The sequence below is a fragment of the Enhydra lutris genome, unplaced genomic scaffold (genome assembly GCF_002288905.1).
Source record: "Enhydra lutris kenyoni isolate GAN:26980312 unplaced genomic scaffold, ASM228890v2 scaffoldscaffold31, whole genome shotgun sequence".
Taxonomy (NCBI): domain Eukaryota; kingdom Metazoa; phylum Chordata; class Mammalia; order Carnivora; family Mustelidae; genus Enhydra; species Enhydra lutris.
The window spans coordinates 3,324,339-3,348,289 of record NW_019154115.1 but is presented as its reverse complement, the minus strand read 5'-3'; the positions used below and the strand labels follow the sequence as shown (position 1 = coordinate 3,348,289).

The 23,951-nt window shown below is 58.6% G+C and overlaps 1 protein-coding gene across 1 annotated transcript; it reads left to right on the top strand.

Annotated features, from left to right (window-relative positions):
- The first annotated feature begins 203 nt into the window (after positions 1-203).
- LOC111153234 (lysyl oxidase like 1) lies at positions 204-23,951 on the top strand. The gene is made up of 7 exons (XM_022512135.1): positions 204-1,660; positions 15,643-15,751; positions 18,334-18,471; positions 18,943-19,099; positions 19,659-19,754; positions 21,413-21,528; positions 23,604-23,951. The coding sequence occupies exons 1-7, from the start codon at positions 502-504 to the stop codon at positions 23,608-23,610; spliced, it is 1,782 nt and encodes a 593-aa protein (XP_022367843.1). The 5' UTR covers positions 204-501; the 3' UTR covers positions 23,611-23,951.

Here is a 23,951-nt window from a genome sequence, read left to right as displayed (position 1 = left end):
TCCCTTCCTCAGAGGCAGGTCTGCAGCTTGGCTGGAAGCTCCAGAGACTGAGGGAGCACAGCAGCTGTGGGACAAGCAGCATAGCTAAAACCCGGCGGGCCATAGGGCCCCGCGGAGGAGGCCCCAGCAGGCGGACCAGGCTGCCCGAAACCTCCCAACGCTCCCAGCCTGTTGCTTATTCATTCAGAGTGGGAAAGCGCCTGCCCAGCGGCCAGCCAGTACCGGGCTGGCCATGTAAGTCTCCCAGGCAGTCCTGCCTGTCCGGTGCCCTGCAGAGAGCAGGGCTGCCCTGGGCACCGCCCCTGCCCTGCCCTGACCCCTTGGCCTCGAAATGCTGTCATCGGAGGAGCCGTCCCGCTCGGGACAAGGCCAGGATGGACAAAGCTAGAGCCCAGGCAGGCAAGGAGCCGTCCTGTCCTCGAGGCCGTGGGAAGAGAAGCACGCACAGGAGTACACTCCTGAGAGCCTCTCGGTCCACCAGGCCGCTGCAGAGGGGCCACGATGGCTCTAGCCCGAGCTGGCTGGCAGCTGGGGGCCCTGGTGTGGGGCGCCTGCCTCTGCGTGCTGGTGCACGGTCAGGAGGTGCGGCCGGGACAGGGCTCGGACGCGGGGCGCTGGCGGCAGCTGATTCAGTGGGAGAACAACGGGCAGGTGTACAGCCTGCTCAACTCTGGCTCAGAGTACTTGCCGGCGAGGCCACAGCGCACGGACAGTAGCTCCCGGGTGCTGCTGGCCGGCGCTCCCCAGGCCCCACAGCGGCGCAGCCAAGGAGGCCTCCGGCGTCGGCAGGCCCCGTCGCTGCCCCTGCCCGGGCGCGTCGGCTCGGACACCGTGCGCGGCCAGGCGCGCCACCCGTTCGGCTTCGGCCAGGTGCCCGACAACTGGCGCGAGGTGGCCGTCGGGGACAGCACGGGTATGGCCCGGGTCCGCACCTCCGTCTCCCAGCAACGACACGGGGGCTCCGCCTCCTCGGTCTCGGCCTCAGCCTTCGCCACCACCTACCGCCAGCCGCCCTCCTTCCCGCAGCAGTTCCCCTACCCGCAGGCGCCCTTCGTCAGCCAGTACGAGACCTACGACCCCGCGTCGCGGACCTATGACCAGGGCTATGTGTACTACCGCGGCGGCGGCGGCGGCGGCGCCGGGGCTGCGGCCGTAGCTTCGGCCGGGGTCATCTACCCCTTCCAGCCGCGGGCGCGCTACGAGGAGTACGGCGGCGGCGAGGAGCAGCCTGAGTACCCGCCGCAGACCTTCTACCCCGCGCCGGAGAGGCCCTACGCTCCGCCGCAGCCGCCGCCGCAGCCCGCCGACGGCCTGGACCGCCGCTACTCGCACAGCCTCTACCACGAGGGCACCGCCGGCTTCGAGCAGGCCTACCCGGAGCCGGGCCCCGACGCGCCGCCGGCGACAGGCGGCGGAGGCGGTGGCGGTGCCTACGCCGGCGACCCCCGCCTCGGCTGGTACCCGCCCTACGCCAACGTGCCGCCCGAGGCCTACGTCCCGCCGCGGGCCGTGGAGCCGCAGCCCCCCTTCCGCGTGCTGGAGCCGCCCTACCTCCCCGTGCGCAGCTCGGACGCGCCCCCGCCAGGAGGGGAGCGCAGCGGCGCGCAGCAGGGCCGCCTCAGCGTGGGCAGCGTGTACCGGCCCAACCAGAACGGCCGCGGTGAGTACCGTCCCGTGCCCCGCGGGCCACCCTGCGGTCACGGCCACGGCCACAGCCGCGCGGTCCGTGGGCCTCCTCTGAGCACCCCCCCACCTTGACAGTCACCGTGCGTCCCACCTCCTGACCTCCCCGGGTCCACGCATCATTAGCTGCAGGATTTGGCCAGGCAAGCTTGGGCTCTGACCCTGGCTGGAGGGGTCGGGGGTGGAGGGACTGGCTGGGCTTGAGGTTGAGGCACCTTCCAGACCTGGTGTGGGTCCTCTGGGGACAAAGGGAAGGAGTGCTTCTCCCTGCCCCTCCATCATTTCAGTAGGGCCTGACTTCCAGCTCTGCAGATGCCTCTATGCCAGCCTCGCAGGGGGAAGCAGGGAGTATCAGCATCAGAAACCTGGGTCTTCAGGGTCAGAAAGGCCTTGGGGATGCCCCTGGAGGTATGGCAAGGTCCCAGTCACTAGCATTTGTGAGCTTGGCCTGGATGAGCAGAAGGTTAGGGAGGCCGCTCTGGCTCCAGGCAGGAGTCCAGACTAGATGACAGGAGTTCCCGCAGGGGACACTGCCAGGGCCAGATGGGAGAGGTAGTGAGGCACCCGCCAGGGGTGAAGGAAAAATAATATTTTAATGCCTTTTAGGTCAAAAACGAATGCAAACATCTAAAAAACCTGTGATGAGCAAAAGATCCAGCTTTTACGTAGAATTAGTAACGGTGCCATACAAAGCCATACTGGAGCCTGAGGCAAACTGATCCTGTCTTTATGTGAGATTCTGATATTTGGTTCATTGCAGATTTTTCTGGCACTGATCTTGATTTTTAAAAGTGTTGCTGTAAATACTACTTCTCGTGGTTACTGACTTTTTTGTGCCCAGGCCAGTAGCTCCCTCATTTCACTCGCTGCAGTGCGGGTCCTGGAGGAGAGCCCCAGGAGGGAGCTGTAGACAAGCCTCCCTCTGGCATTTTCTGTGGGAAGAGGGGATGTGAAGATATGACCTGGTCTTGGGAAAGCCCAAACCATCTGTACATAAGAACACAGCGAAGGGGAAACTCTCTGTCTTCAGACAGAGAACTCCACGCACAGGGGGGCTACCCTGGTAAGGGCCCACTAGGGGCCTGGCCAAGGCTAGATGGCTATTGGCCCATCCTCTGCTGTCTGAGAGTTCCCCTTTCTGCCTCTGCATCTGCAAGCCCAAAGTCAGCTTCAGCGAAGGTTTTCCGTTCAGTCCCTTCAGGCTGCAGTCAGTGCCCCAGTTCTCTGCCCGACTCCAAGGTTGCCGGGCCAGGTTCACCAGGTGAGGGCTGAACCCGGCAGGTCCCAGGGGCACAGCCCCAACCTTTGCTTCTCTACCTCGGTAAGCTCAGGGACTGCTGGCTTGTCTCCAGCCACACCGACCTAGGTGAGAGGCCGCTGCGCAGGGGCCAGAGGGGGAGAGGGGCAGCGTGGTTCTGTCTCCCTCAGGGCTGCTGGAGCCCAAGGCTAGGGGAGAGGAGTGTCCCCACTGGTAGCACCCACTGCCTCACATCCAGGGCATAGCACTCAAGTTGGGTGCCAAATCCCACTTGCAGAACCTGCAGAGGCCTCAGGGCAGGAGCCTGATGGGGGGGCCCTTGTGGGATGTGATGAAGGTTGTATCCTCCTGCCCCCCGTGGCCCCACCCGCATCTGGTCCTCACTGAGACTTTGTGCATCCTGGCAGCAGGGTGCTCTAAGTTGGGCATCTCTGCTCCTAGAGCTCCTTGGAGGAGAGGGCATCCCACCTTACAGGGTACTAAGCTTTCGCAGTGGCTTTCTTAGGCTCTGTGACCTCAGAGTGGGGCTCGGCTGGAAGTGGCCCACTTCGGGGCATGGGAGAAATTGGAGGTTTCCAGTGCTACAGCACCACCGACAGAGCTAAGCCTGGGCCTCAGCCTCTGTGTGCCAAACCAGTGGGGCTTTCTAGGGACCCTCTTTGGCCTGACAGTTCTTAAAGTTCGAAGGCGACCGGCCAGGGCTAAGGCCATGTCTGGAGTGAGGGCACTTGGTGCTTATCAGAGTCTCCGGTCTTGACCCTGAGCCCCATAGTTGGTTTGGGGTTAAAAGTGTGCTGGTAAGCATCACATTCTGCCCCTGCTGGGGTCAGGGGAGGCATAGCAAAGGGGACACATGAGTGCTGTGACTGGGCAGGCATTGGAGGCATGAGCTAGGGGAGCCCAGACGAAGGGCTTCCCTGGTCAGGGGCTGGGGGCTCATGGAGGACTTCCCGGAGGAGGAGGTACCTGTGCATTGCTGCAGGTGATGGTCATCGGCACCCTCCAGGTGCTCCTTCCCCTAGTCATGAGGGCGGGGGCGTGGTGTGTGGGGTGGGATGGAGTGTGGGGGCACACAGGCTACTTTGGGGCTCACAGAGAGACCAAGGAAGGAGCAGTACCTTCTCTCTCATCATTGATTCCCCCTTCCCACCCTGCTAGGCCCAGACCATGGAAAATCCCAGTTAAGAGAAGGCCAAGCCTTGTGCTTGAGATCAGACCCCCAGGCCTGGTGTGGGAGTCCAGGGCAGATTCTCTGGGACTGACCTCATTCCTCCTGGCCACACACCCAGGGGTCTGAGGCTGGGTGCTGGCAGCCCGTGTGTGTGTGTGTGTGTGTGTGGGCGTGGATGTGTCCTCACAACACCAAACACATGTGCGCTCCGCCCACATCCCTCCGCGTCTGGGCGGTTTCCAAGCGTCTGTCCAGAGCCCGGGTTTATTCCTCTGGCGCCTGCACCCTCTTCCCTCCCACCCAGTGCTGGGGCTGCCCGGGCCTCCTGCAATCCCATTGTCTCCAACTCTGGAACTTGTAACTGGAGAGACCAGGAAACAGAGGCCCAGAGAGGGTCACATACTTTGCCTGGCTCTCAGCAAATCCGTGCAGACGCCTGGAGGGTGGCCGGCGGCTTCCCAAACCTAGCTGTGTCCCCTGTACTGTGCCTCTCCTTCCACCGTGGCCAGGGCCTCTCTTCCTGGCCTCCTGTCCCTGCCCCTGCCCACCCCCCCTCCCCACCCCATCCCCTCACGGCCTCAGCTTTTCTGAGCTGGTGGTCTTTGGACCACCTAAGGTGACTCCTGGTCCCTGAAGACCCCAGCTCTTTCCCCAGGCCTCCCCCTCCCACTCCTGGCCTGTTTCACCGGTCCTGGAAACCCCGTGAAAGCAATATGGAGCAGGCTCCCTGGCCATTCTCCTGGGCCTCGCGGATGGACGGCTGTGCCAGCCTTGCCTGGCATGGCCCTCCAGCCCTGTCCCCACATGACCAATCAAAGCCCAGGATGAAGCCCTGGCTGCCTCCTCCCTGCTCCCCTGCTCCCAGCCTCTCCCTGGCCAGTCCCTCTACAGAGTTGACCACATTATTCTCCTGCTCAAGAAAGTTTTGGGGCTCCTGAAGGCCTTCAGGACAAAATAAATGCCTTAGCCTACTGCTCCAAAAGCAGAGGCACCTCCTTCCTTTCTTTCTCACCGTCTCATACCCCCGCAGCCTCATGGGAACCAGACTGCTCCCCGGCCTGGAGGTTGCACCTCCCCATACACCCAGAGGTGTTCCTAGCGTCCTCCCCTCTCCATCTAGTCTCCTGCACTCAAGAAGCCAGACAAGACCCCTTCATCCCCGACAGTAGCCCTGGCTCCCTGCCCCCCCTCCCTACACCTGGGCCAGCTCCCGACCCCCGCCTCCCCTTCTCCAGGTCACCTCCCTACCTCCTAAGGCTTGGAGTAGATGCAGAGAAAGGTAGAAGCTGGCCTCTATCCCCGAAGCATCCAGAGTTCGAGCCCCAGGTCAGGGATGATAATATCAAGCAGGCCATCTTGGAGCACCCGCTGAGCCAGGTGGCTAAACTGTGCCGTGTCACTCACGGCCTCCTGGAGAGGGGGCACAGTGCTCCTCTGGCACCCAGGGCAGCCTCCCCGCCCGCATGGCTGAGCCAGAGCTCAGGCCCAGCCTATCATCTCTGCACCGCACCCAGATGACTCCAGGAGGACCCACATGCCACCTGCGAGCCAGGTGGGGCAGGCCGAGCCCCTCGGCCTCCTCCAGCAGCTCTCTGGGCCTCAGTTTCCCCAGCTGCAACCAGGGGAGGGAGACTGACACTGGCATTTGTGGGCACTTTGCACATCGCCGCCCTTAGTTCCCGCAGCTACCCCACGAGCCAGGTACCAGTCTTTGTCCCATCTCATAGATGAGGCGACAGGCTCATTCGCTGCTGTTCACACAGCCTCTTAGTCGTGAAACCAGGTTGTGGGTCCCGCATGAACCCCCATCCCGAGTTCCTAACCCCCAGACCTAATTTTGTTTAATTTGTGTATTCTTGCTTCTGCTGCACACCTGGTTTATTCACTCCTAAGCTGTTTGACTGTCCAGTTTGTGCCGGGCCCTGGCTGGGACGGGCTGAGTCGGGCCAGCGGACCTGTGAGGCTTAGGAAGCAGAGTCCCTTCCCGGTGTGGTGTTTGCGAAGACTTGCTGTTCTCACTCTAGACTCCAGAACACTTTTGTCACAAGCGCTTATATCGTGCTTTCTCGGTGTCTTCTACCCTTCCCAGCTTTACGGTTCGAGTCCATTAATCCTCAAGGTAACCCTAGGTATTATTCACCAGCCACATTTTGCAGACGAGCAAACTGAGGTTCTCAGAGGTTAAGTGGCTTGTCCAGGGTCACATCACTGGTGACGAGCAGAGCCAGGATCTCAGCTCAGCCTCCCTTCTTCCTTCCCTGAGGTCGTCCTGGGTGCTCCTTCAGAAAGAAATAGAGCCTTCAGGCCGAGGAAGCTGTTGAGAGGGGTAGGACAGGCTGTGGACACGGAGGGACCTGGGTCCTCTTCCTGCTCCCCTGTTTGGCCAAAGTCATTAGTGTCAGAACAAACGAGTTGTGTCCCGAGCAGTCTCCTCTCAGGCAGACTTCCTGTCTCCTCTGTTATCATCGGGTTGCAAGGCCACATCCTCTCTCCCCAGGTCCCAAGCTGGACCATCCCCGCAAACAGAGAGGGCTCCTATTTTAAGTAACAATCACCAAAGCTGATATTTCTTGAATACTAACTGTGCACCAGACACAATGCTAAGCATTGGATTTTCATTTTCTCATTTAGTGCTGCCAGCAGCCCAGGGCGGCAGGTAGATAGGTTATTGCTCGCCTCCCCCCGCCTGCCCCCCTCCCCCACCACGGACCAGGAGCCCGAGGCCACAGAAGTTCATAAGTCATCCAAGGTCTCCATGGATCAGAGCCAGACTCGGAGCCAGGCCATCTCTCTCTCCTGCTGGACGGCTGAAGCCTCTCTCTTCTTGCCCCTCAGGGAAAGTCTGTCTCCTTGTTTGTCTCAGGTCTAAAACCCCAGAAAGCCAAAATTTGGACTTTTGCCTTAAGCTCGCAGGCCCCACAGGCCTTTGGGGTGGTGCAGAGCAGGGTGGGAATCATTAGGGCCTTAGGGAGATCCTGCCTCCTCCCTCTTCTCCTAACCCCAGGGGTCCCCATCTCAGTGTCCTCTCAGCTCTGAAGGTGCACACACACCCACTCACACTCACACCACCAGTAGTCCCAGCCTGAGTCCACTCCACTCCTGTCCAAGCCAAGAACACATGGAAAACTCCCAAGGGCAGTACCGGAATGGCAGGAGAGGAAGGGTGGGGGGAGGAGGCGGGTGGTCCGCCCCGGCTGCCCACACCTGCTTCCAATTCCCATGCCGGGCATTCCTGCAGAGCAGCCATCGGCTCAGAAGCGGGAAGGAGAGGCTGGGTCCGGTCCCCTCCCCTGCTCTGACCTACCAGCCTCCTCGCCAGAAGCAGCTGGACCCAGAGGGCCTTTCTGTATGGATTCAGAATTACGGGGCCACCGTTGGGCCTGGGTCCCTCTCTCCCTTGCTGACGAGCACTCAGGAACTGGTTATTTGTTACTTGGAAACTGTTATTGTCACCTGGAAATGGGCTGGTGTCCGAATGCCAGAGCAGGAAGGGTCTCAGGTGGGGAATGTAAGGTCCCAGAGGCCTTTGCCATCGAAGCCTCAGGAGATAACCCACCTCTCCTCCTGCTTGTAGACCAACAGCAGCCATGGGTTTTCCAATCCCAAAGTTAATCTTCTTTTTTTTTTTTTTAAGATTTTTTAATTTATTTGACAGAGATCACAAGTAGGCAGAGAGGCAGGCAAAGAGGGTGGGGGAAGCAGATCCCCCGCTGAGCAGAGAGCCCATTTCGGGGCTTGATCCCAGGACCCTGGGATCATGACCTGAGCCAAAGGCAGAGGCTTTAATCCACTGGGCCATCCAGGGGCCCCAATCCTCTTTCAAAAGAAAGAACTTTTGGAATCAGTGCCAACCTTTGCTTGGTAATGAAGCCTGCTCACGCAGACAGATGCCACAAGGCCCTGCGGGTGTTTGTGCCTGTGGTTGCCAGGGCCCACAGGGGCCAGCCCCAGGCTGTGCACAGAGAAGTCGGGGGTGTGCCAGAGCCAGGCCTGTCATTACGAAGGCCTCAGCACAGTGGCCAGAAACCAGGCCACAGGACATCCCCCACCCACCACCCTCTCACAGATCTCTCCTGCTCCCACATGCTATGCGCAGACACCTGGGCCCACAGCTGGGTAGCAGACAAAGGGCAGTCCCTCCCCTGAATGGAGATTCATCCACTCAGGAACTATTACTGAGTGTCTTACTGTGTGCTGGGCATAGGCCAGAGCTGAATCTTCCTTAACGAAAAGAAAGACACAAAACCCTTGCCTTTGCGGACATATTTTCCTGCATAAACATAATACATAGGGAAATAATAGAATGTGCTAAGGACTGTGGGAAAGTAGAGATAGCTAAGATCTGGCGTGGGGGTGGGGAGCAGGTTGCAAAGATGGTTAAGGTACGCCTCCTGAAGGTGACATTTGAGCAGAGACGAAGGAGGTGAATGAGTGAGGCATGCAACGATCAGGAATAGCATTCCAGGAAGGGGAAACAGCCAGTGCAAAGGTCCGGAGGCAGGAATTCTCTGGGGGTTTCAAGTGTGTTCTTGTCTGTTTGGAGCGGAGCAGGACGGGAGTCAGGGGTGTGATAAGAGGCAGACCAGAGAGGCCACAGGACCATGGAGGCCCCTGGGAGGACTTAGGCTTTTATGCCCCCTGCACTAGGGAGCACTGCAGGCTTTGAGCTGGGCAGTGACATTTAAACAGGGCCCCTCACCGCTGGGCTGGGATGGGCAGTGGGGAGGCTGGTGGAGAGATGCTGGCAGGGTTGATGGCACCAGGCAGGCTAACGATTGAGGTTGTGGGAAGTCAGGTTCAGGATCTAGTCTGGAGATGGAGCTGTTGGGATTTCCCTATGGGCTGGACGTGGGGTGTAAGAGAAAGAGGTCAGGCATGAACACAAAGGTTTGTAGCCTGTGCAGCTGGAAGGATGAAGCTGCCATGAGCTGAGAGGAGAAGGCAGTGGGTTGAGCAGGTTTTATAAGAAAGATGGAAGTTCGAGTCAATGTGAAGGGCCTGAGGGGCAGGGAGAGACCCAGGGAACAGAAGCATCCACAAAGGCTCCTGGAGGTAGGGCTAGGGGGACCCCTGCAGACTTGCAGGGGAGCAGAAAGCAGCGGGGAGAGTGTGAGGGAGTGAGGTGTGCAAGGAGGCAGCTGACTGGCTTGGTCAGTGCGGAAGGCAGCTGACGTCCCCAGAGGTTAATGTCAGCCTGCTCCCAGCTCAGCCCCAGCCCACGTCCGGGGCGGTCGCTGAGATGAACAAACCCTCACAGATCCCCTTCTCAGAGTTGGGCCCTCAAAGGAGGGGTGAGGTGGTCACGGCCCCGGGACTGTCTCCACCCACTGAGGGAGACAGATGTGTGCTGGCGGAGGGGGTAGTCAGCACTGACAAGGAAGGGTCTGGGGCCTAAAGACTGTGAACCCCAGCAAGGTCATGTGTGTGTGCGTGTGTGTGTGCACGCGTGTGCCCTCGTGTGTGCAGAATTCCAAAATATGGCATCAGGGGCTGGGGCAGGAGAGGTCTGGTGTGCGAGGGAGCTGCCTCCTGACCCTTCAGGCTATGAGATCTGGAAGACTCTGTTAGGGCCAGACCACGGAAGGCCTTAGCTGCCGCCCTGAGAAGTCAGAGCCCAATTCTGTAGGCGACGGGGAGCCCTTGCGGGTTCTGAGCCTGGCGTTAGGGCTGTCACAGCTCCTTTGCCTGGGCTGGGACTGCCCCTTCCTGGCAGGACGCAGGGAATCCTGCAGCCACCTTACCCACCCCATCATCACACAGGTGCAGCCCCTCCGGGCCAGCCCAGACAGTCTCATGTCCGGATTATGAGATGACAAGTTCACAGGGCTCGGAGCTGCCAGCTCCCAGCCTATAGGCCCTGTCGTCTCCTCTTTATGCAAGGCCGAGCTCTGTGAGCTTGCCCCCTTTCCCTACCTCAGGGCTCCTCCAGAGTCTGGCTGCTGAGCCAAAACATCCCGCCCCACACAGCTCTCACCGCCCGCCCGCTGACCGGTTCCTGCTGGACCTTGTTTATCCTCCAGCCCCCAAGACTCAAGAGATTAGGGCCGTCTTGCATTCCTTGCTCCTTCCTCTGTGGCTTGGGAACAGGAGGCCTGGAGAGGAAAGCGTTCAAAGGGGCCAAGGTTTGTGGAACCCACAAAAAGGGGGAAGCCAAGAGGGAAACAGGTGAGGTGGGCAAGTGGCAGGAAGGCAACCACAGGCCCTCCGCACTGGGCAGCCTCCAGGAGCTGCGGGGCGGGAGGGACCAGAGTTCTTCTGAAGCAGGAAGGATTTAGGTCAGACAGTGGGAGAATTTCCTGGCTGCTGAAGAATCGTCTGCAGAGGTTGTAAGAGGTCTGGGCTCCTGCCCGAGGCTGGGGAAGAGACTGAAGAGCTCCTGAAAAGTATTTTCATCTCCAGGTGTTTTGGGAGCCACCGAACTCCTCCTCACGGCTCCTTGGCAGGTTAGCGTCTCTCTCCGTCATCCAGATGGGGAAACCAGGCCTAAGGTTTATCCACCCAGGGACTGAATGAGAGGGCAAACTTGCCTTCTGGTGTCTTCCCCAGAGAAGGCCCCAGCCGGGTCCTGCCAGGGAAGAGGGAGATAGGCCTCAGGTTCCCGCAGGCTGACCCAGGGGCCAGCCTGGGGTGGGGAGCGTGGCAGGCTGGTCCCGAGGGCCTAGTGAAGGGGCCTGCATCACCCTCAGAGGAAGCGCCAGGGTTGGAGCAGGAATGCGGAACGCAGAAGGTCCTTATCCTGGGCTCTGGGTCTTCCCTGCCCAGGAGGGTCTGATGGGGCGAGGGTGCCTCCAGGGCTGCCTGCAGAATGGCCTTGGGACCCCGATTCACTTACACCCAGCCCTTTCCCCGCAGAGAAGCCTGGCTTCAGCCATCCCCGGGGCCTCTACTGCTCTCTGCCTCTATGTTCGTCCAGCCCTGGTCTGGACTCTACAGCCCGAGTCCCTGTGTGTCCAACCCCCACGATCAGCACTTTGCTTCTGGGGAACAGTGCCCAAAGGGGCCTTGGCCAGAGCCCTTCCAGGCTTTGCGTGGGATAGAGGACAAGCAGAGCTGGATGAATGGAGGCAGTGGGGGCTGGAGAGGGGGCAGGCCAGCCCTGGGTCCCACAGAAATTCTGTGGCAGAGGAGGGTAAGCCACCAGGCTCCTGTCTCCCTCTTGGGATGGGATGGCAGGATGCTGATGGTGACCAGGGACCCCTTGGGTAGCCTCAGCAAACCATACACCAAGACTGTCCATGGTTGGTCCCACCTTGGGACCCAACCCTGGAAGACTGGCCATAGTGGGCCACAGAGGGCACTCCCTAGGAGCCCTATTTAGCCATGACAAATCATGAGCTAGGTAGACCCTAGTTTATATGTTGATGGAAAAAATCACAAAGTGGAATGAGATTCTTTTTTTTTTTTTAAGATTTTATTTATTTATTTGACAGACAGAGATCACAGGTAGGCAGAGGCAGGCGGGGGGGGGAAGCAGGCTCCCCACTGAGCAGAGAGCCCGATGTGGGGCTCAATCCCAGGACCCTGGGATCATGACCTGAGCCGAAGGCAGAGGCTTTAACCCACTGAGCCACCCAGGAGCCCCAGTGGAATGAGATTCTAAGACAATCTCATTTATATGTTTCAAGAATGCATGCCTGCCTCCAGTACACTGCAGGTTGTATACAGAAACACAAATGTCCTAGGACATGTCAGAGGGGTCGGGTGACAATGAAAAGCAAAAAAAAAAAAAAAAATGTTATTCCAAGAGAGGGGCCTTGCCCAGACCAGTGATAATGGTTAGTTTGCTCTGACGTTAGAACTGTAATTAATTCAGTGTCTGCATTTAGAGAAATGGGGGTCTCTGGGAGGTGTTCTCATTGGAACCCACTTTCTAGAGGCTCCAGTGCCAGGTCCCAGGGCTGGGTGATTCCATATATTCTGGATAAAAGATCCCAACCCCTCCTCAAAATGACATCCGCGTGACTGAGTGTTCTTCTTACCCTCTCCCGGGGATCTTCCGCACACCTCTTGGGATGGGGGATGGGCACATGGTTCCACTGTAGTGACACTTCAGGCAACATGGGCCATCATGCCCGGAAGGCCCGGTTGGACCTCCCAAGCCAGAAACAGCAAGCCAGTCCCCCTCCCTACATCCACAAGCCTCTGCTTACACCTTCCCTCCCCCGCTTCTAACAACACAGGGGTGCCCCCTCAGTCCCCCCAGGGGCTGAGAGCCCAAGCCTGGGGGCCCACTGCTCCTATAAGCTGATGCAGTGCCTCATAGGAGAGCAGGCGGAGGAGGAGGCATTGTTCCAGCTGAGGGAGGGGCCTGCGGTGCCCAGGGACCTCTGGGGGGGGGGTCCCCTCCTCTGACAGGAGAGGCCGCCTGAACTCCCAAGGCTACTCTCTTTTCCAGCAGCTTCCCCTAGTGTGACAGAGGTGGAGCGTGGCCAGGGGGAGCCCGTTAGGGGAAACACCGGACCCCTGTGCTGGTCAGAGATACAGAACAAAGAACAAAGAAAAGAAAAGAATGGTGGGAGTGGTTCCACTTAAGGTCTAGAAAAGGCATAACTATCTACGGTGATTCAAAAAAGAGGAGTAGCGGTTACTTGGGGTGGTGGAGGAGGAAAGGGGGAAGGAACAGCAGGGAACTTTTGGGGATGACGGAAACAGTACCGAGCTTGATGGTGGGCATGGTCCCAAGTGGGCACCATTGGTCAAAACTTACCAAAACTGTATACCTTAAGTCTGCATTTCTGTGTCTAGATTACACTTCCAGAAAGTTCATTTTTATAAAAAGAATGATAGGTGGAGTGCTAGGAGTAGGTGAGGAGCTTCTCCTAGGGCTGCCCCCTACTTGCTGTGCAACCATGGGCAAATTCATTGCCTTCTCTGATCCTTGGTCCCTCCAGCACCTCTGTGTGCCCTGGTGCCTTGCAGGGGACAGGGTACAGAGCACACCCAGTCTTTGGAACAGTAAAGCCACTTAGGATGAAAGAAACTTGCCTGAGAGAGGCCAATATGATGGGTAGGCACTCAGCCCCAAAGCATGGTGCATTGCCCGCTAACAGTGTGACTGGGACCTAGTCCCTGCCCTCAGAGAGTGCAGAGTCTGGAGGGAAGTAAACCCAGGTAAATACAATGAAATCCGACTATAGATCAAGACAGATCTAGTGGTGAGACAGACATTATGTGTGGTCTGGAATATCACAGCCAGTCAGGGAGGACTTCCTGGAGCAGGAGGCACCTGTGAATCTGAGATTCTTCAACAGTAAGAAGAAGATGGTATCTAGGGCCAGGGCCAGAGCTCAGGTTGTGAGGACCAGCTCTGAGGTGTCTGTCCATGGTCTTCCTTCAAAATCCCCACATGTAGACAATACAGAGGCCCCTCCCCCATGGCTTTGGAGCTTACAAAACCAAACCAAACCCACTCAGTTACAGTAAAAAGGATTCATGATGTCAAAGTAATTCCTTAAGAAGTGTTTCAAGTACAGAGTTTTTAATACATACTCTGGGGACAAACAATGAGTTCGAGGCTCAGAGTTGCTGATAGGATCCAACCGCGGTGTGTTCAGGCTCAGTATAGGACCAGAGTCGGGGCTCAGCCATAAGCCAGAAGGGGCACCAGCCCTTGCTGGGCCTCAGTACCTCTGGCCTCTTACTCAGCTGGCTCTTGGAACCTCGATGGACTGCCCAGCCAGCTCATGGAATGGCCTAGAGGGGAAGGGTCGGGCCAGAAAAGCTTTGAGGAGCCATCTGCACACTGTTTATTGAAACCGGGCCTGGGGTGGGGGAGGCAGGCCATCTGGTGCCAAATACTGGGTCTCATGAGGCTTCCGGCCCGGCTAACCCACCCCCACACGTTGCTGCGGGAGAGGCACTTTGATGATGGGGAAGGGGACTGCTCCTGTCTTCCTCACCTCCCCGCACCAGAGGCTTCCGGGTACCAGAGGGTGAGAAGTGGCTTGGCAGTGAGGTGGGCCCTTGCTTTGAGGGCCCAAGGGTCCCCTGGGAAATGACTGCAGGCATTCCTGGAGCTTGAGTAATGGGACCTCGGCTGGCCGAGACGGCCCCCCTCAGCCAGGAGCCACCTCATCCCCACCCACCCTGTGCTCCAAGCTTCCTCTTCATTCCGAGTAGGTGAGATCACGCTGGCTGCGGGGCCGGCCTCCCGCATGGGGCCCAGGCCTGGGGTGAGTGGGCTGGGGGCTCAGAGCCCAGGGGATAGGCGTGGGGCGGGGGCTCTGCCTCACTTTCAGGACCTGAAAGCCGATGAGAAGGGTTTGGCAGCAAGAAGAGGGGCCGGAATGCTTTGACAGGACTCGAGTCCCCGCACCTTACTTGCCCCTCTGAGAGCAGAGGGCTTGAAAGAAACTGAAGAGCGACCTGTAGCCTCATGTCCTCCCTTAACTACCAGAATCCTGGGAACCTGAGGGCGAGGGGACGGAGAAGCCCCAGGCTCACTCACCCTGAAGTCCACGGCCAAGCTGGGCGAGAACCAGGGGCTCGGGGTCCCCCTGCCCACCTTCGAGCCCACCCTGAGGCCCCACCAGCTCCTGTGCTCCCAGCAGCCACATCAGATCGTTCCTTCTCTATTCCGATGCGGACCGGGTCTGGACACCTGAGTTTGGTTTCTGCTAATTCCAAATAATCCGCCCGCTCCCTGGGATCACCTCAGGCACGGAGGTGGGGGAGGTGCGGAGGGACAGGCCCCTGGCTCTCGCCTGTCCCGGGGAGCAAGTGATCACAGGGGCTGAGCAGACTCCAGACTTCCCCTGGGCCCTGCAGAGGAGGCAGCCAGGCCCCTCGGGTTGCAGACAGAGGAGGGTGCGGTCAGGTCTGGGGGCCGATGGCAAGAAGAAAGGAATCCTGAGAAGGTCAGGCTAGGTGCCCAGGCCGAGAATCGTGCCCCGTCAGCAGCCTACTCTGGGGATGTGTTTTCCCACTCGCCCTTCCCTTCCTGCCCACCCCACTTGTGCCAACCACCATTCACCTGGCTCTGCCCGTGAGCTCTCTGGGAGTCACTTGGGGCCAGAGCCCAGGGCTCTCCTGGTGGTTCGGGAAGAATGCAGAAGGCATCTGGAGGCTGGTGTCCAGAGGCCTGGGGAATGAGGACATGGAGGGAGTGCCTCTGTCAGGAAATTGCTTTGTTCACTCAGTCCTGCCTCCAGGCCCCTGTTCATGTGGCTCTCCCGCCAAGTATACCCTTTCCTGTTCTCTGGCTCACCAGACTCCCGCCTAACTCCCAGGCTTCGCTCCTATCCCAGGTCTTCCAGGGATCTCAGAAGTTCCCACGGCACGGGGCTCCAGAAGTGAGCCCCAGTTCCTTGACCTCCCCGGCCCACACCTGAGCCCAGGGGGAATTGTTCCAATCAATGCCCCTAGCTCCGGTTAGGTAGCTTCTTGGAGGAGGTGACAGCCTATACAGAGGAAGGAGCATGGCAAAGGGCAGTTGCGGCTGAAGGGGTCTCTGGGCATTAGCTGCAGCCAGCCTGACACCCCTCGACACCAACTCTTTCCCCCTCCTCCGTCTCTCCCACTCCACCTCCAGGTCTCCCCGACTTGGTCCCGGACCCCAACTACGTACAAGCCTCCACTTATGTGCAGAGAGCCCATCTCTACTCCCTGCGCTGTGCTGCGGAGGAGAAGTGTCTGGCCAGGTAAGGGGCCGAGGCTGAAGTGTGGAACATGGGGACGGTCTCTGGGGAGTCACCCGAGCCCGTGCTCTTGCCAGTCAGGCTGCCCACAAGCTAAATGACCTTGGCCGAGCCCCTCAGCCTCTCGGGACCCTGACCTCTTCGTCTGGGAGTCTCACCTACCCCCAGGGAGCCAAGAGGGGAAGGGGACAAGCTAGCATTTCCATAGAGGTCATGAGACAGGGAACTCTACCATGGCCTTGAATGTTCACACCAGCCCTGAAGGTATGTGTTTTTCCAGTCAGGCAGCTGAAGAGCAAAGAGAGGACTAGAACCTTCCCACTCCCCCATGAGAAGGTGGTCCCACAAGGATGCAGGGAAGCCCAGTGGGGGGAACGAGACTTCAGGATAGAGGGTGGGAGTGAGGAGCCATCCCCACAGAGGACAGGTGTGGCTCTCCAGCCCGGGCAGAGGGCACACGTGACAGAGGCCTCAGTGGGGAGAGAGGGCAAGGAGACCAGTTTGCAAGACTATGGAAGGGGAGTCCCGCCAGCTCTCCCTAATTCCTGGGTGACCCTATAGCCTGCCAAGCTTGCTTCCCAATGTATGAACCGCGAACATTCTGTTCAAATACCTGCGCTGTGGGGCCATCTCCCTGTGCTGAAAGAATTCGTTAAAGATGACGTCGTCCTGCCTCATCTGTTGACGTCCCTCTATGCTGGAGAGTACCTATTTTTCTTTGTTACTTGCTGCCCTTTTTTTTGTTTTTGCATTTGAATGCTTTATTGACTTTTACTCTTCAGTGTGCGGGAAGGCTGTCAGATTCTCAGCATTTTCCCGCTTACAGAACTGCCGCCCCTCCTGGTAGCTCACCCACAAGGCGTCATCTGTCCGTCATGAGATAAGGTGCTTGTACCAGAATGTGACTTCACTCACTGCTTCCTTGGCCCAGAACGTCTTGCCCTTGATCACGGGTAACCAAAACCAGGGAAAATGAGACTGCGGATAAGGGGGTCCACTATACCATTCTGTTGGCCTGTGCATTCAGGTCTGGTCTCGTCAGTTGTCCCCGGGAAGAGGGCATCGTGATCCCACTCCCGCTGCAATCCCTCCGGCAGGGAGCACCTCACAGCCTCCGTGGCAGCCCACGTGGCTGAGTTTTGAGGAGTTTTGAGTCAAAGACAAATTACCATTCCATGTTCACGGAGCATCCTGAGGGCCCAGGCCCGAGCTCCCAGACTGGCTAGGGAGCTGGGCGCGGGGCACAGACCTAGCGACCCAGCAGAACTGAGGCTGAGCTGGCAGGGCTCTCCGTGATCATCAACAGTACGGGCGGCAGAGCGCAGCCAGCGCACAGGCTGCGGGCGAATGGAGACAAGGAAAGGGACTCACTCCAAGTCTCACTGCGAGTCTGTGGCCAAGCTGGGCCTCGAACCTAGGCCCTGATGGGTTCCCACGGTGTGCTGAGCTGAACAGAAGGGCAGGATTGAACTGAACAGAGGGAAGGAGGATGTTTTGTTCCAACCCAGACACAGACGGATTCCAAGCCTCCCCCAGACAAGGCCAAGGGCCTTATGTCCTGGCAGACGGGAGACGTCCTCTCGGAGAGCGAGCTAATCCCTGCAACTGGCTGCCTCCTGCCTCTGGCTTCAGGACCCAGACCTTCAGGAGTGCCAGGAAGTGCCCCTGAGGCCAGCCAGAACAGCTGTCAGCAGGCCTCCGGGGAGGGGAGGAGCCTTGGTCAGCCCCTGCACACATGTGTGTCTGTGTCTGTCTTGGGCTGTCTGTCTCACTCCCCTTGCTGCTGCCCTTCTTTCCTCTCTCTCTCCCTTCCTTTTCTTACAAAGCCCCTCTCAGTCCTGGCAGCTTCACAGTCAGGGAAAGGTGGCCTAGTCACACTAACAGAGTCCAGGGGGCCTGTGGTATCAGGCTGGGCCACAGGAGGTGCTGCTGGAGCTCACAGGCAGTCAAGATGGCTGTGAGTGAGGCACTCAAGGCAGACTTCCTGAAGGAGGGAACCTGAGTTAGGCCTAGGAGGCTGGGTGAGTTCTGGGTCAAACACGGGCAACAGTATAGCTTAGTAGGAGAGAAATCTGCTCAAGAAACAGTGTTTGGAGCTGGAACCCCAGGATGTGTGGGGGAGCAGCAGGGCAGACAGGATTGGGAAAGTGAAACGGCTTTGACACTGAAGAGCCCGCACCTGAGAGATGGCATACTTGGGTCAACAGTCAGGGCTCTGTCCCCTTATTGGAATCTCCTGGATAGGGCCACTTTCAAAAAGCCCTCCAAAGATTTCTATATGCCTCTCTCGCTGCCCCACACCCCCCCCAGGCTGTCCCCAGCAGAGTGTCACCTGCAGGTGCGATTGTCCTGGTTAGGCCCATGCCACTTGAGAAAGACTTCCCTGGTAGCTGCCGGCCACAGGCTGGAAGCCAGAAAGAAGTGAACAGCCTCTCCCCTGCACTCAGGAGAGATGGGGAGAGGCCTGAGCCTCCGCCACAGGACAGGGAGTCCGTGGAGAGGAACTTCAGGGATGGGTGGGCCCATTCTGGGCGTCGGTGTCCCCAGACCCAGCCCCACTCCGGTCTCCCCACCTGTCCCTGCAGCACAGCCTACACCCCGGAGGCCACCGACTATGATGTGCGGGTGCTGCTACGCTTCCCCCAGCGCGTGAAGAACCAAGGCACAGCGGACTTCCTCCCCAACCGGCCGAGGCACACGTGGGAATGGCACAGCTGCCATCAGTAAGTCGTCCCCTACTGTGGGGCGGGGCCTTGGTTCCGGAGCTCCTCCCCCCACTTCATGCTCTGGGCGGAGCCTATGCTGGTGCGAGGGCCTGCCGTGGATCCACACCACCACCACTCCCCCACCAGCACCACCCCCCCGCCCCCCCCGGGGCAAGAGTTCCTTAGCTAAAGCTCCTCAGAGGAGGATGGGTGTTAAGGGGGAATGTCTAGAATACAGGGAATGGTCCAAGGGAGGCTCGCCCAGGGGGGAGCCCAGCAAGGAAGTGAGGGCTCCAGAGGAGGTGCTCTCCCTGGGTGATTTGGCTGGGAGCAGCCCCAGAGACATTGCCCTGAGGGACACAGGGGACCAAGGAGCCCCAGGAGCCCAGATGGTCAGGAGTCTGGGTCACAGCAGGCTCTCCAGGCCCGTCTCAGAAAGCACAGGGGTGACTAGGCCCCCTTGTCTCTCCTCCCGTGCTCTGTCCCCAGACACTACCACAGCATGGATGAGTTCAGCCACTATGACCTGCTAGATGCAGCCACAGGCAAGAAGGTGGCGGAGGGCCACAAGGCCAGCTTCTGCCTGGAGGACAGCACCTGTGACTTCGGCAACCTCAAGCGCTACGCGTGCACGTCTCACACGCAGGTCCGGGCTGGGCGAGAGGTCCAGGGACAAAGGACTGGGAGCCAGGGGTCTGGGGACAAAGCCCTGCCCAGGGAAGCAGGGGCGAGGGGGGTGGGGAGCAGAGAGCAATGCCCAGCTGGGCCCGTGCCAAGGCTCCTGGCCACTCCACTCCATGGCAGCAAGGATCTTCTCACCCGTCATCGGGTCACCACAGGGTCCCTTCCTGCATCAGTCCCAGGCGAGTCCGCCTGTGGAAAGAAAGGAACATTCCAACGAAGTCTAGATGGCATGGTGTTCCCTTGCCTGTTTGTCCACCCAAATGCACCTTTCTGTCAGTCTGTCCAGGTATCCACAGAACATCTGTCTATCCTGCCCGTCTGTCTCTTCATCTGTCCCTCTGTCCAACTCCCCAGGCATCCCCCTCCTTCTGTCCCTCCCAGCTGGCTGTTATGCCTCCCTATCTTCTGTCTGGTCCATCCACCCGGTGGGCTCTAGAAGGGAGGAAGGAGGGGCCCAGACTGCTGGAGTGGCTCTGAGCAGGGCCCAGCACCCCAGCCTTGACTCCTGTCCCTCTTCCCAGGGTCTGAGCCCCGGCTGCTATGACACTTACAATGCGGACATCGACTGCCAGTGGATCGACATAACGGATGTGCAGCCTGGGAACTACATCCTCAAGGTGGGCCTCCTGGTCCAGGGAGCTCCCTCCTGCCTGCCCCTCCTGCTCCATGTCCCTGCCCCGGGGATGTGCTCTGGCCTCTACGGCATTCCCTCCTCCCCGGCTGTGGAGCAGAGGCGGCAGCCTGGACATCACGTGGAGGTCTCCTCTTCCCGTTGGAGGGTATTGGCCTCAAGCAGGCAAAGCCTCCCTTTCCATAAGAAAATGAACCTTCGGCCTAGGTGTGGCGATGCTAGAGGGGGTAGTGACACGTCTTCCCTAGGGGACAGAGGACTTGGAAAGCTACACGGTGCACCCCCGTCTGCAGACGGGGGAGGCTCTGTGCCATCTGTGAGAGGACATCGCCATGCTCGAAAGAGACCTCCTGCTCCCCACAGGGATAATTACAAAGCTAAAGGCTCCTGGGACCAAGAGTCCCTTCTGGCCTGAACCCCTTCCCCAATGTCCACTTGCTCCAATGCCACTTCCCGTGGGGCGGGATGGGGACAAGGAGAAAAGCACGTCAAGGACACATAGCCTAGTGTGGTACGTCCACACAGGCTGCTCCGGGACCAGGGCGTCATGGCCTCCTCCTTTGTGCAGGTGCGAAGCAAGGGCGGGGAACCTTCCTGTGGGCCCCCAGACCCGCCGCTCCACACCCTAAAGCACTACACAGAGCAGTGAGCAGTGAAGACGGGCTTGGGAGGCACGCTGACCCGCGCGAACGCGGCCTGCTGGGAAAGCTACATTGGGAACACAGCAACCCGGAAGCCTCTGGTCATGCCCCAAACTCGGAGGCTCCCAGCGGGCTCAGCAGCCCCTCTGCTCAGCCTCAGACCAGGGCCAGGGTTGGCGGGGCTATTCTCCTTCCCGTGTTCAGCCACTCACCACATGTGTACACAGGCCCTCTGAGTTCCAGGCACTCGGGATTCAAACCACATCCGTAGCCCACACTTCCTGCCCTGGGGGTGAGGGGAGAGTAAAGGGTTTAAAAGTAACATGTTCTTAGATATTCTGCAACTCTAAGTCTGGGTGTAGCTGCTCCTGGTGCAGCGCCCCCCCCCCCCCGCCCCGTTAATCCAACATTCTGAAGGCTTCCTTGTGTCCCAACAGCTCTTCTCCAGACAAAAAGCACAGGTTACACCTGGGCCATGAACCCTGTGTCAGACATCCCTGCTCCAGGCTGGGAAATGCCACCTGACAGGGGACAGCCTTTGCCTGTGTCATCTTGACGGACACGTGTGGTCAAAGGGTGTCGGACTCGGACTTGGGAGACCAGTCTCAGGATCCCTGCTCAGCCCCCCTCATTCACTGCTGTGTTCCCTGGGACAGAGATTCAAACTCTCTGACCCTAAGCGCCCCACGCAGGGCCCACCCGGCCTGGACTCTGGGTCTGGGGCAGCCTCCCATCTTCCAATAGGAGTAACCTGGTGCTATTTTCTTCAACCATGCACTGACTCTTCTTTCCTCTCTCTGCATCTCTCCATGTCTCTGCACCAGTGGATTTCTGTCTCCATAGCACTCAGTCTCAAGTCGTCGTTCTTAGTCCTCCCATCTCCTTCCCTCTGGCCCCTCCACATCTGTCTGTCTGTCTGCATCTCTACCACCTTCCCTGGTGAACAGGTGAAGGGCGGCCCTCTGACCAGATCCCTTTTCCCTTGGTGTCCTTTCTTCCTCAGGTCCATGTGAACCCCAAGTACATTGTTCTGGAGTCGGACTTCACCAACAATGTGGTGAGATGCAACATTCACTACACAGGTCGCTATGTTTCTACAACAAACTGCAAAATCGTCCAGTAAGTGCTCACCCGTCATCCTCTCCACGTGGTCCCTGTCCTCACGGGGGAACAGGTGGGGCCACTTGAACCACTCAGGGCGAAGAGCCTTGTCCGTGCCAACCACAGCGGAGTGCTCCTGGTGGGGCTCTGGGCCCAGATGGTGTGGCTCCCTAAGCTTTCTCAGCCGGGGAGGAGCGGGGGGGAGGGGGAGGAGGACTGGGGGAAAGTCTGTAGTCCTGCTTCTGAGCTGTCTTCATTTTGTGACATCGGGCAGGTCGCCTCATCTCTCTGAACTCCTTTTCTCAACTACAAAAGAGACCCTTCCCATTCAGGCTTGGGAAATTAAAAGATAGAAAGGCCTGCTGTGTGGTGTTGGAGAACCCTTCCGAGGGTGTCCAGAAAATGGCAGCTGTGTCTCTGTCAAGTGCATTCAATGAAACAGCCCCAGATTAGAACTGATTCTGGTTGGGAGGAGCTTTCCCCAGTGGCTGGGCCCGGGTGTACTGGAAACTGCAGGACTCTGGCCCAGGCCTTGGGCATATGGCTCCGGGACAGGACCTTGGTTGCCACTGCTCCAGGCTGCGCATCTTTAGCCTCTTCTGATTCCCCAGGTGAAGTACTTTGCAGAGGGACCTTCTGCTTACAGACTCACCAAGAAACCCCCCGCCCCACTCCATGAGAATTTAAAATGTTTGATCAGCTCAAATCAACATTTTGCCATTAAAACAAAACAGGTGTAGTTCTAGAACTTCAGTCCATCAGCTGGGGGAAAAATGGCAGAGATTTCAAGGCCCAGAGAGACAAAAGCATATGCTTATTAATGATTGACAGGTATGAAGTTTAGCCTGTGACCAGGCTCAGGGCTCAGTGTGTGACCAGGGTCAGGGCTCAGTGTGTGTCCAGGATTAGGGCTCAGTGTGAGACCGGGATTAGGGTTCACTGTGTGACCAGGATTAAGTCTCACTTTGTGTATCAGAGTCAGGACCTGTTTAGAGACAGCCCTTTTGCCCTTTAGCTGCAACCACTAAGCTAACTGTTCACACACACACACACACACCACCACCACCACCACCACCACCAGCCCATGTATATTAAAAATGATAATAGCAGCCTTTAGTTCAGTATAGAGATTGGATTCCTCATAAACTGAATTTGATCAGACTGTCCAGGTCACAGAGTATATTTAAAACAACTGATTCCTGCCCCATCCCCGGCATGGTGGCCCTTTTGTAGGCCTGGGTTTCTGACCCCCTCCCTCCCCAGGGCCTGTCTCATTCAGCCGTTCCCAATTCAGGGGTCACCTAAACGGTAGAGGGTTTCTGGGGAGCAATTCTGTGGAAGGAGAAGGAGGAAGAAAGGAAGGGGCACACAAGAGGAAAAGAGGGTCAAGGGGTGTGCAGGGAGGCAGGGAGCCTACGTCCCTCTTGTCCTGCCCGCCGCCGGGAAGGGCGGAATAAAACAGCATCCCTATCCCCAGCCATGCCATGAGCTAGGCTCCTCAACAAGGCAGACAGAGAAGCAGCCCTGCGGCCCCTCTGGCTCCCCCCCGGGGGCCTATGGGCCAGGGAAGGCGGAGGCCCTCCTTTCCAAGTCCTTTACATAAGTGCTTGGAAAGGCTCAAGTCTCATTAGAGCGTCTGTGGTACCCTGACCGCAGGCAGGCGGCCGGGCCAGGGCACAGGAAGCTGGACTCAGTGTTCCCAGAAAGGCCACGGGACTGACGCCTGTGGCTTGCGATCATGTTTCTGAAGAGGAGGAAGGAGGCTTTTTTAAAAAAGTACTTTGTTAGAAAAAAAAGAAAACGTTCCCAGACAGTAGCAGCTCTCCTAATGGCCTAGAGAACACTGTGGAACTCGGGGCACGGGGAGGGGGTGGTGCCGAGATGGCCCCTGCATGGGTGGGGGAGGCCGGGACACCCCTCTTCTGGAGGTTGGGGCTGGCTGAGGGTTCCACCCACACCGCCCCCCTCCCACGTGGGATCCAGGCCGTAGAAGGGGCGCCATCCGCGGGGGACGCAGTGGCAGGCCTTGCTGACACTCAAGGGAGGAGGCCTGTCCCTTAGCCTACCACTGACTGCTCGCTTTCTTTCCTTAGATCCTGATCTCACAGAGGATGGACAGACGGTCAATCTCCCTACTCCCCAAAGCCGGCCAGGCTCCCCCAGGAAGCCTCCTGCCAGGACCGACCCGGCCCAAGGGGCCCAGCCCCCCCACCCCCACCTCACAGGCAGGGGCAGCTGGAAGCCACAGGCATCCCTCCCTGCCGGCCTCAGGGAGCAAACGCAGACCGAAACCACAGGGATTCCGGATGCCAGGCCCAATTTTGTACTTAACTCTTCTCTACAACGGTATTTTGTCGGTTGTTGGTTTTATTTTTTATATTTTGGCCATATCACAGAGCAAGATTGCCCAGACCTGGGCTGAATAAAACAAGGATTTTCTA